General features: G+C 46.2%; 1 protein-coding gene across 2 annotated transcripts in view; it reads right to left on the bottom strand.

The window, feature by feature from the left end:
- The window catches only part of Pnpla7 (patatin like domain 7, lysophospholipase), a 79,321-nt gene that overhangs the window by 58,443 nt on the left and 8,028 nt on the right, over window positions 1–12,850 (bottom strand). For both annotated transcript variants that reach the window (XR_015681378.1, NM_144738.2), the window contains 4 exon segments: window positions 10,731–10,811; window positions 2,435–2,563; window positions 1,573–1,653; window positions 535–658 (listed from right to left, as the gene is read on the bottom strand). Coding sequence is in view for 1 of the 2 variants with exons in the window: in NM_144738.2 (NP_653339.2) it covers window positions 535–658; window positions 1,573–1,653; window positions 2,435–2,563; window positions 10,731–10,811 (415 nt within the window). In the remaining variant the exon portion in view is untranslated.

The raw sequence follows: 12,850 nt of genomic DNA, 5'->3' as shown, positions 1-12,850 counted from the left end.
AGACCTGGGGACAGTGGGGAGACCTGGAGACAGTGAGGAGACCTGTAGACAGGGGGGAGACCTGGAGACAGTGAGGAGACCTGGAGACAGTGGGGAGACCTGGAGACAGTGAGGAGACCTGGAGACAGGGGGGAGATCTGGAGACAGTGGGGAGACCTGGAGACAGGGGGGAGACCTGGAGACAGTGGGGAGACCTGGAGACAGGGGGGAGACCTGGGGACAGTGGGGAGACCTGGAGACAGTGAGGAGACCTGGAGACAGGGGGGAGACCTGGAGACAGTGAGGAGACCTGGAGACAGTGGGGAGACCTGGAGAGAGTGGGGAGACCTGGAGACAGGGGGGAGACCTGGAGACAGGGGAAACCTGGAGACGGGGAAGACCTGGAGACAGGGGGGAGACCTGGAGACAGTGGGGAGACCTGGAGACAGTGAGGAGACCTGGAGACAGGGGGGAGATCTGGAGACAGGGGGGAGACCTGGAGACAGTGGGGAGACCTGGACAGAGGAGTGAGAAGGTCCTAAACTGCAGCAGTACCTGAGCTGTTGAACTCCGACAGTCTTGGGGACCTCTCAAGCTGCTCCTCTGGACCATATGACATCTGTCTCTTGGCTCGTCCAGCCACACTTGCTACTGACAAGAGAGGGATGGCTTGGCTCTCCTGGGGGATGAGAAGAACATTTGATCTGCTTGAGGAATCCCCTGGGTTTCTTAGAAGCATGCTATCCGAAGAAGACAGGCACTGAGCTCAGTGAGCGAACTGGCTAAGGTTCGTTGTGTCCTTTTGGCTCTAACTCTTCATACAGCCACAGGCACCTCATGCAGTCAGAACCTCAACTCTTCACTAGTAGGGAATCGTGTAACATAAGGCTATTCCCTAAGATACCAGCAATTTGCATGACAAACTCTAAAATATCACCCAGACTAGAGACTGTCATAGGTACTCTTGGGTACCAAGCATTTCTTACCAACTTGAAGGAGTTCTGTTGGAGCTTTACTTGTGTGTATCACAGTAACTTCCTCTGCCCTTGCTTCAGGGACAGGAACAGAGCAGTAAATGAAGCCACTGGCTCCCTTCTTACTAAACCCTTCTAGAGGGGAACCAGTTTTGCCCCATTTCACAGGCTATGACTGGCTTCAATTTTAACAGGAGGTACAAAATCGGAGATTCAAGACCTTGGCAACGTCCAAATCCTTCTAAGTCATACAAACAGAGCCAAGGACAAGAGGATAAGGCCAGAGGGACATGGGGAAAGGACTGATGACCCAGCCCACAGTCTCAGTACCTGGGGGCACCAGATTCACCCAGAATTATGGCCTTAGAGGCACTTCAGGACTACAGGCAGGCAACAAAGCGGGCTAATCTCACTAGTGTTTGACAAGTCTACACGCCCCAAGTCCTGTCAGTAGCATATGCAGTGCACCAGTGTGCAAATACTTAAGCGAGAATGTGAAGCCAGCCCACCACCACTTCTCAACATCTAGTTCCATAACTAGGACCACTTGCAGGATGGCTGTACTGAATGGTGAGATCTACCATCCTGACAGCGGGCTATGCACGAGGCCTGCACTCACAGGGTTGAAGAGCTCGGTAGTCAGCCCCAGGTAGTTGTGCAGAGCCAGGAAAGTCACCCGCTGCAGCCGTACCATGATGATCTGCAAGAGACACTGGGCTGTGAGACGCCTAGGCCGGGCACCAGCAGTGCCACCTGAAATGCCTGCTGGGCCCCCAGCACAGGCCACAGCTCACCTTCTCCAGGGCCCAGCAACCCACCATTTGTAGAGCAGGGTGCTAACATGAGGAACAATGGGACACATAGGAATTAAGTATAGAAATTTTTCTATAAATCTAAAATTAAAATGAAATACTTACAAATTAAAAAAAAATCTCTTTTGGGAGAATGTGAGGTCTGAATGCATCTGCACAGTTATTCATATTAATGTGAGTGTGTGTGCATGTGTGTGTGTACGCACATGTGTGTGCATGTATGCACGTGTGTGTGCATGTATGCACGTGTGCAGTGCATGTATGCACATGTGTGTACAAGTATGCACGTGTGTGGGTGCACATGTGGGTGTGGGTGTGTGTGAGAACAAGAGACAGATGTGTGTACATGCACATGGAGGGCCCAGATGTTGCTCCTTAGGAGTCAGCCATTACATTTGTTTTAAGGCAGGGTCTCTCCCTGAGACCTGGAACTCACTGATGGCCAACAAGCCTCCTTAGGACATGTGCCTTTAGCTTTTTGACAGTTTTCTAAAAGCAGCACTCCCGAGAATTCACATGCACAGCAGTAAGTCCTGCCAGCAAAGCCAGTTCTGCATCCTCTGGTCACCTACAATGCTGTGTTCAGTCCCAATGGGTTCCATGCCAGGATCAGCGCTAGCTCCTGAGATGGCAATGGTAGACAGAAAAGCCAGCTACAAAGAAACTCACCTGCACAACCCTCACCAGAGTTTCAGGGTATTTCTCAAAAACTCCTTGAAAAGCTGCCGCAGGAAGCCAGAGGACAGTGGATGCAACGGCTGCACGGGCAGAAACTGTTTTGTACGGTGCCGTGTGACCCTGTAACAATGACTTGGTTAGCCCTTCATGAGGGACCTAGAAAGCTCCCGGGGAATCTCTACAACCGTAGAGGTTTCTAAGGTCCTGTCTGGCTTCTACTCACATAGCTGTGTCCTTACCAGGCATGCTGTGGACACTGGTAATTTTCTTTTCTTTTCTTTTCTTTTTGGAGCTGGGGACTGAACCCAGGGCCTTGTGCTTGCTAGGCAAGCACTCTACCACTGAGCTAAATCCCCAACCTCAACACTGGTAATTTTAATGTAAGCCAAACTCTGTCACAGCAAAACATTGCAAAGGTTTGGCTGACAAGAGTTGTAGGTCAGGCCCACTGACCTCCATGTTTACTGGGTAATGCTTTTCATGCTCTCTCCTGAGACTCACAAGGGCTGGCTCTTCAACATCCAACCCTGGCTATAAACCCTTGCCAAAAGGGTACAAAAGACCCAACCCATTTATATGCTGTCTGAAAAGGTCACCAAAAGTAGACAGCATCACCATCAAATAGTCACACAATAGTTGTCATACACTTGCTGGAGCCGCCATGCATGTCCTGGTGTCCCCATGGAGCCACAGCGTTGCTTCCAGAACACAGCACATGTGCGGATGCTGTAATGCACACATCCAGGTTCCTATTTTTGCTAAATATTGGGGGAAGGGGTGTCCTAGGTCACATGGTATCTACATTCTTAACTCTGTAAAAATCAAAACAAAGCCGAGCCAAATTTCTACCAGATAACAAAACAAAAACCAACAAAAACCACACCAAATTATCTTCCATAATGACTGCCATTTTGAATTCCCACCAGCAGTGAGTTGAGTCCCTGCTCCTGTGTCCTTACAGTATTACTACTATCAGAATTACAGAGTGCAGCCGCCCCTAGTGCTTGGAGACCTTTAGAACTTCCTGCATAACCGAAATACCTCATGGCAGATTAGGAAAGGTTCAAGAGGCTGGGTATGGTGCCCATGCCTTTAATCCCAGCACTCAAGAGGCAGAGGCAGGTGGATCTCTGTGAGTTACAGAGCTACAGAGCTAGTTCCAGGACGGCCAGGGCTACACAGAGAAACCCTGCCTGTTACCTGTCTAACTTGCTGTTTTATGCTGTTGCTAAGGGTATAAGGAAACTTTCTCATGTTCTAGTTAATTGCAGGTTCTATTATGTTCTGTGCTTTGGTGTCCTTGGAAACCAAGCCAACAGAAGTCTGTTAGAGCTGCTTTGTACAGCTAGCTACAATAAGCTTGGACCTGAGGCACCTGTCAAGCAGCTCCTCCTGCACCTATGGATAAGATTTTCTGGTTTTTGCTTTTATAAGCTGCCCCTGGGATGGACCCCAAAATGAGAAAGACATCTGTACCAATATAAGAAGCCATTTGGAATAAGACTTCCATTTTGAGTAGGAGTTGAACAAAGTTTAATTCCCGAGACCTCTATGGGAACTGACAACCTGGTTGGCAAGTTAAGACATGAATATTAAACAAGGCAAGTCCCCTGCCACAGGTGGATACTCTAACCAATGGAAACAGGATAATGTACAACAGAGGCATGTTTCTAAGGAAACCCCCATCCCTAAATCCTGATTGGTGGGATAACTTGGCACAGATATTTGTGGATTTTAGGCTTAAAAAGCTCTGAAGAATCTTAACTCAACGTCACAGCTAGCTTCCAAGTCTGGTCTGTGGCCCCGATCGATCCGTCTTGGGGTATGGCATTCAATAAACCATCCCTGTTTGACTGAGATCAGTGTTTGAGTGGTTTGTGTGGCAATTCCCAGACAACGATGACGACGATGACGACAACAACAAGAAGAAGAAGCAGAAAAGGCTGAAGATATTTTAGGAGGCAGAGCCTTGAAATTTTATAGGTCCCATTTCTTCTGCGTTCTTTTGTGGATGCAATGTGACCCTTCATGTCATCACGCTTTCTCTACCATTATGTAATCCAAATACAGCCGTCCTCCCTTCCAAGGACTGTATCACACTAGTGAGAAAAGTAACTAAGGTTTGTCAGGAAAGGTGCTCCAGGCTCCCATACATAAGCCAGATAAACTCACTGGTTGTGTAGAATACATTCCATAATTGGTACCCTATCTGAGCTAACAAGATGTCTGACCATGCTTCCCCACATTCATAGAACATTATAATCTTTCTCTTACTGTTGTGCTTACACCTTGTAGGTCTTCTCTAGAAGGCTGGGTTTTTAGCTGTTACACTGTAGAATATCAAACTGGGTAGGGTCCACACAATAGCATGTGTCTGTAGGCTGTGGGTTCTAATCTCCAAAGCCTCAGGTCTCATGTTTTGCTCCACTACCAAATATTGCTCAGGAATTAGCCTGAGATCTAGGCTAAAGTCTGAATATTATTCTAATTCTCATTTCCTTTGTTCTGCTGCTTATGGCTTATCCTGAGATTTAAAGAGGTTCATGGGCAGAATTGGTGGGTCTTTGTTTCTGATGTCTCTGCTCTCTTAAGTGATATAAATAGTCACAATCCCATGGGTTAAGACAAAAGCTAGAGCTGGGCATGAGAAACTCTGTCTTGGGAGAAAAATCCAGTTAGGTATGGTGGACACAGTCATCTCAGTACGTGAAAGTAGAGGCAGGATTCCGAGCAATTCTGTCTCAAAACAGAGTCTGGAGATGCTATCTCTACAGTAGAGCCCTTGCCTAGCACGCGAGGACTGGGTTCATCCTTATCTACCCACGAGAGCCTACAAAAACATACAAAGGGCCTACAAACACCGGTAGTCCAGGGCTCTCAACCCCTGAAGGAAGAATCCTTTAGTTTACTGTCCTGTTTCCTGCACAGATTCCCCAGTTGACAACCTGGACCATAACCATGAGTTTGTCTTTTTTCAATGTGTGAGTGTGTATAGACAAACACACACATGTGAGCACAAGAGCACAAATGGTGCAGTGTGAGTGTGCAGGGCAGCTCTTTCACTGCACCTTGCTTAGCTTCTGCTTCTAGCCTCTTCTGCCTCTGCTTCCCATCTCGGGCATCTGTAGACCAGGCCGGCCTCAAGCTCACAAGGATCCATCTGCCTCTAGACTGCTGAGATTAAAGGGTGTGCTATCATACCTACTGTACTCTGTCTTTAAGTGGCTTCTTTCTTTGATAATTAATCCATGTAATTACTAGTTGAGTCAAGTTTTAGCAATCAGAGTGTCTTGTGACACCCCAAGTCAATACCCAGCACAAACCTGTGACATGCCACCACTGATCTGATCTCAACCACAGAGCTAGTACAAGCAGCCTGGGGTCAAATCTTCCCATCACCTGGTTTGAAAACAATATTTTAGAGGCAGCCCATGGGGCAGGTGGATCTCTTGAGTTCAAGGCCAGTCTGGTCTACAGAGCAAGCTGCAGGAGAGCCAGGGCTGCACATAGGAACCCTGTCTCAAACAAACAAACAAACAAAAAAAAAAAAAAAACAAAAAAAAAAAAGGGCAAGAGAAGAAAAAAGAGTGTTTTGAGCACAGTGTCACTCATTAATTACGTACTGTCGATAGATCATACAGCTAAACTATCTATCAATGAGCCTTGAGGGGGAAGGCTGAGCTCTGCTCTTTAGCACTCACTTGAATTGTGTACACAGATAACAGTACGTCCTCCCAAGGTCTGGAGAGTGGTTCTACAACGCACCTATAACACCATCTGCAGTCTCACACAAATGGACAGCAAGAGACGGGGAAGCTCCTGACCTCAAGGACAGAGCAAAAGTATACAGAGGTGTGGGGGACTCAGGAAGGCTGGTGACATCTCTGTTATCCATATTCAGAGGACAACAGAGTAAGCTCTTAAAACTGAGTACGGTACCACACACCTACAATTCTAATATTTGGGAGGCAGATGCAGGAGAATTGACATGTATGAAGCTAGTCTGAGTTATATAGCAAGTTTCAGGTCAACCTTGAGTCTAACAAAAAGAATGTGGAGGGGCTGGAGAGATGGCTCAGCGGTTAAGAGCACTGACTGTTCTTCCAGAGGTCCTGAGTTCAATTCCCAGCAACCACATGGTGGCTCGCAACCATCTGTAATGGGATCTGATGCCCTCTTCTGGTGTGTCTGAACAGCTACAGTGTACTTATATACATTAAATAAATCTTTTTTTTTTTAAAGGGTGTGGAGGTGGAGGTGAGGGGCAGAAATGAGCAGATCTCTAAGCTCACTGGTCAGCTAGTGGAACTAGCTGAAATAAGTAACTGGTAAGCTTAGGCTGAGAAATCTTGTCTCAGAACTAAAGGTAGAAAGGAATTGAAAAAAGGCTCCTAGGGGTTGGGGATTTAGCTCAGTGGTAGAGCGCTTGCTTCCCTGGGTTCGGTCCCCAGCTCCGAGGGAAAAAAAAAAAAAAGAAAGAAAGAAAGAAAGAAAAAAGGCTCCTAGCATCTGCCCTTTGCTGTGACAAACATCGCACGTGTATACATGCCAAAGCCGTAATTTTAATTTTAAAAAAGGATATGTACACACACCCACATTAAAAGGTCATATACGCTACATTGCACACATCAATTTCTTTCATTAAAAAGAAGGTTCAAGAGAAATGATGAAGAGCTTAAGAGAACTTGCTGCTCTTGCTGGGTTCAATCCCCGTGATGGCTCAGACCTGTCTGTACTCTGAGTTCCATGGGACTCAGGACTCTCCTGGCCTCCAGAGTGACCAGGAATACAAGGTCTATACATGCAGAAAAATGCTCATAAATGCAAAAAATAAGCATCTAAAAATAAAGTTGAAATTAACAATTACAAACTCAATGAAAGGGGACTAAAGAAATGGTTCGGCACTGAAGACCTGGGTTCGGATCCTGTCACTCACACGGCCACTAACAACTGCTTATGACAGTTCCACGGGAACCCTCTTCTGAACTTCGTGGGATCCTGCACATGTGTGGCACACAAAAATATTCGCAGGCACACATATAAACATCCTTGCAGGCATAAACATAGTGCATACACTAAAAATAAAAATAAGCAATTCAATGGAAGACAATGGAAAACCAGGCTAAGTCTGACACACATACATACACACACACACACACACAAATTACATTGAAATTACATATACTAAATTACACATAGTAGTAGGTTTAAAAGAAAGATAAGTTGGACTAGTTCTATATTTTTTTGTTTTTTTTTTCATTTGATTTGTTTCTAAATTTATTTTATTTATTTTGTGTACATAAGTACACTGCAGCTGTCTGCAGACACACCAGAAGAGGGCATCTGATCTCATTACGGATGGTTGTGAGCCACCATGTGGTTGCTGGGATTTGAACTCAGGACCTCTGGAAGAGCAGTCGGTGCTCTTAACCACTGAGCCATCTTTCCAGCCTGGACTAGTTCTATATTTGTTGGATCTCAAAAATATGTGTCTCCTGCAGCTTCTTCAGGAAGCTAACAGAGAGTTTGCTTCACCAAAATGAGAAAGGGGACGGACAAGGAGGAGGAGGAGGAGGGAGCAAGAGGCCCCTCCAGCAGAGTACAGGGAATCCCAGGGAGCATGAGAGACGGGATGGGGAAGGCGGGGGAATGGGGGGAGGACAGTTTCCCAGAGAAAAGTGCTCTTCATGGAGCACAAGCCAGGGCAAACCTCTGTAATGTTAACTGCAAGAGAACAAAACCTGACAAGCAGTCAGTCCCCTAGGACACTCTGCATCTCAGCTGTGAAAGACATGATGGCGCCTTAGCTTAAGCCCTGTGGTTAGAAACAAGGGGATGGGAGAAGCAGTGAGAGCACGGTGGGCATGTGAGAGGGGCTCTCTGTGAGTTGGAGGCCAGTGAGTTCCAGGACGGCCAGCGCTAAGTAGGGAGACTGCCCCCAAAAACAAAAACAAAACAAAAAAAAATAAATAAATAAATTTTAATTGTAAATGTAATAACCACAAAAATTTGGTGAGACTGAAAAATGACCAGGTAATAGCCTTACAGTGGTGATTCTCTTCAGCGTCATCTTTCCTACCTCATCCAGTCTTGAAAGATGGACTGCTCCTTTAGGGAAGGGGGCCAGCCTGATATGTACACAGTGGGATAGTCAATTAAAGAGAAACCCTGGCCCTGGCCACAGCCATGACCTACTTCCTGCCATAGTCATTGCATGCTGGAATAAATGATATTCAGTTTAAAAATCACGAGGCCAGGATCAAAAACAAGTAACAAAGAAAGGTCCGTGCCACAGTTTACATGACATTTTTTGCTAAAAGAAAAACTAGCTAAAAATAAACATCTAAAAATAAAGTTGAAGGTTAGGGTTAGGGTTAGGAGGAAGGATGCAAATATCAAGTGGCTACCTGGTCTACCTACCCCACATAGACCAGCATCCTTCTACACACCTGAAGCATCCTCAGAGCAAGCTCCAGCACCAAGAACACATGACCACTAGCTCTTGGTCAACTCCATCAGCCCATGTTAGTAGCTTCTTCAAGGCCAAGTATCAGTCTTTCAAAGACAATTGAAAGACACTCAAAGATGGATGTCTAAAAAGGGGAAAACCCTTGGGCAAGCAACCTCCCCAACTCAGGTCAAGTGGGGCACAGTAAGACACAAAGGTCCCATTTATGCCTCTAGGCCACCAAACAAGACTAAGCATTCTTTGCCTATCTGATAGGCAGCAGTGTAGACACACAAGACACCTCAGCATATTTGCATGCATGCTTGGGCTCCTGGGTTCAACATGTCTGAATACCCCACATAAGGCTCGATTCAACTTCTCTGCACTGCATGGTCTAGAATAGAGGTGTGAGGGTTAACCTTGTGAACTTGGACAGATTTGGCATCAGTATTGAAACACACTCTACGGTGTGTAGAAAGGTTTTCACTAACAGGGAAGCCCCACCTTGAATGTGGGGCTATGCCAGGGGTTCGATCTCACAATTCTGCTATCATTCCTTCTCCTCCACAATAGGCCATACCTTTAAACTGTGAGCTGAAATGAGCCCTGCCTTCCTTAATTGCCTTTGTCAGGGTTTCTGTCATTAGCAACAAGAAATATAACTACGGGGCTGGAGAGATGGCTCAGCAGTTTAAAGCACTGACTGCTCTTCCAAAAGTCCTGAGTTCAAATCCCACCAACCACATGGTGGCTCACAAGCATCTGTAACAAGATCTGATGCCCTTTTCTGGTGTGTCTGAAGACAGCAACAGTGTACTCACATATATAAAATAAATAAATAAATCTTTGAAAGAAAGAAAGAAAGAAAGAAAGAAAGAAAGAAAGAAAGAAAGAAAGAGAGAGAGAGAGAAAGAAAGCAAGCAAGCAAGCAAGCAAGGTAACTAGCCAGGTGTGGAGGCCTAAGCCTTCGGGCCCAGCAGATGAGAGAGATACAGGCTGAGGTGATTTGTTCTGTTCCCTTCTGTATGTGAACGGATACAAAAAGGCATAAAGAATAAAGAGATGGCTCAGTGGTTAAGAACACTGACTGCTCTTCCAGAGGTCCTGAGTTCAATTCCCAGCAACCACATGGTGGCTCACAACCATCTGTAATGGGATCTGATGATTCCCTTTTCTGGTGTGTGTGAAAACAGCTACACAGTACAAAATAAATAAATCTTAGAAGAAGGAGGAGGAAGAAGAGGAGGAGGAGGAGGAGGAGAAGGAGAAGAAGAAGAAGAAGAAGAAGAACAACAACAACAACAACAACAACAACAACAACAACAAGAGGAGGAGGAGGAAGAGGAGGAGGATGTGGATGTTGGGGGCAGTAGCATACTTGTAATCCCAGGACTCAGGAGGCAGAGACAGGAGGAACAAGAGTGTGAGGCAAGGGGCTGGGGATTTAGCTCAGTGGTAGAGCGCCTGCCTAGGAAGCACAAGGCCCTGGGTTCGGTCCCCAGCTCCGAAAAAAAGAACCAAAAAAAAAAAAAAAAAAAAAAGAGTGTGAGGCAAGCCTGGGTTATCCACAATAAGGTCCAAGAACCAGAGAAAGAAAGACAGACAAAGAAGAAATAGAAAGGACCACCAAAGCCTTACTAAATGCATTCTATTTTAAGCACAATGTCTAAGTTGTTCCCACAGACACCTCCTTAACTAGGATGAGAGGGCCCTTCTCATCCTAGACAGCCCCTCTCACCTTTGTAGATACAGGACTCATGGTCTAGCAAGACATGAAGCACAGAGGGCTAGCCAGAGATGCCTGGACACTTATGGCAAGGAGGGAGTGGGGGTACTCACAGTGATCACATCCAAAATGCTGAGGAGACTGTGGACACTGTCCCCTGGCAGGACCTCTTTGACCACCACCTCGGTGCCATCCTGCGCTTAGAGAACAGAACAACAGGTGTCAGTACAGAGCAAAGAGGCCCAGCTGGCACCCAGGACAGTTGGCATGCAAGATTTCATCTCTGAGTTGCTATAAAGCAGGCATCAGACGAGAGCACAGGATCCTTGCTCGAGTCAGCAGGATTGAGAGATACCACACACAGGGCTGCAGAAGTGCTCAACAGTACAGAACCTGCTGACCGTCTGCAGGATCCAAGCTGGGCTCCCAGCACCCACTTCAGGGGGCTCACAATTACCTGCTCACTTCAGGGGACCTCTACCCTCGCATGCATGTAACACATGTACCAATATACAAAATAATTTTTTAAAAGAGATACCATAAGCTTGAAAGAAGATGATAAATGTTTAAATAAATGAATAAATGATCCCCATGGCTTGCTCAACCTTTTCGGTTCTTTTGTTTGTTTTGTTTTGCTTTGTGTTTTTTATAGTATCTCGAACTACCTGTCCAGGGTTACTGGCAGCAGTGAGCTGGGCCTTCTCCCATCAGTCATCAATCAAGAAAATGCCTCTCAGACATTGCCCACCAGCCAATCTGGTGGGAGAAGTTTTGCTCAGTTGAATCTCCCTCTTCCCAAGTGACTCTAGCTTGTTGTCAAGTTGGCGTTTGACTACCAACATTGTGCTTGTGTGTTTATGTGTGTATGTTGTTCCTCAGAGGCTGTTCACCTTTTTGATTTTAGTTTAGTTTGAGACAGGATCTCACTATGTAGACCAGACTGGTCTTGAACACCCAGAGATCCGGCTGCCTCTGCTTCCCATGTGCTAGAATTAAATGCAGGCACCACCATGCCTGGTTACCTTGTTTTTTTGAGACAGGATTTCTGAACTCCCCAAGTGTGCCAGTCTGACTTGTCAGTGAGCACCACACATCTGACTGTCATCATGTCACCAACACTGCATCACAGATCCACACTGACAGACCTGACATTTAATATTTTCAATTACTACTGTGTGTGTGTGCCATGGTGTGCACGTGTAAAGGCTGGATTGGAAATTTGCCCTCTCTCTGTGGGGCTCCAGGGGTAGGTTGTCAGTCTGGCAGGGGTAGGTTGTCAGTCTTGCAGGGGTAGGTTGTCAGTCTTGCAGGGATAGGTTGTCAGACTTGCAGGGGTAGGTTGTCAGTCTTGCAGAGCAGAACCTTTAACTGCTGAGCCATCTCACTGAGCCATACTTGACATTTGGGGAGAGTTGAGCTGGGGACAGTCTTACCATTAGGATTGAGTAGGATGGTGGCTCATGCCTGTATCCTGTCACTCTGGTTCTTTTTTTTTTTTTTTTTTTTTTTTCTTCCCGGAGCCGGGACTGAACCCAGGGCCTTGCGCTTCCTAGGCAAGCGCTCTACCACTGAGCTAAATCCCCAACCCCGGGGACAGTCTTACTATGTGTGGCAATTCAATATTATAAAAATAAATGTTACTTTTAAGAGACTAGAACTTGGGGCGAAGAGATGGCACTGTGGTTAAGAGCACTGACCATCCTTTGTGGTGACTTGTTTCCTTTTTTTTCTTTTTCTTTCGGAGCTGGGGACCGAACCCAGGGCCTTGCGCTTGCAAAAGCGCTCTACCACTGAGCTAAATCCCCAACCCCCATGGTGACTTGTTCCCATAGGCAGTCAGTGAATAAATAACGAACGGTGAGTAGTGGTGGCAGCACATACCTTCAACCCCAGCACTTGGGAGGCAGAGGCAGGCAGATGTATGAGAATCCCAGGCCTGCCTGGTCTGTATAATGAGTTCCAAGCCAGCCAGGATTACATATTGGCCTGAACACATGATATTTATTTATACATACAAGCATTATTTGTGGGTCAGAGATATGGAAAAATGCACCTATATATTAGCTTAGTCTATAAAAGTTAATACATGGGGGGTTGGGGATTTAGCTCAGTGGTAGAGCGCTTGCCTAGCAGACTCAAGGCCCTGGGTTCAGTCCCCAGCTCCGAAAAAAAGAAAAAAAAAAGTTAATACATGGTAAATCCAAGACAAGTAAGGTTGGCTATAACATTGTTT

The sequence above is a fragment of the Rattus norvegicus genome, chromosome 3 (assembly GCF_021556685.1).
Source record: "Rattus norvegicus strain SHRSP/BbbUtx chromosome 3, alternate assembly SHRSP_T2T, whole genome shotgun sequence".
In the NCBI taxonomy this organism is placed as follows: domain Eukaryota; kingdom Metazoa; phylum Chordata; class Mammalia; order Rodentia; family Muridae; genus Rattus; species Rattus norvegicus.
This window is presented reverse-complemented; position numbering and strand designations above follow the sequence as displayed.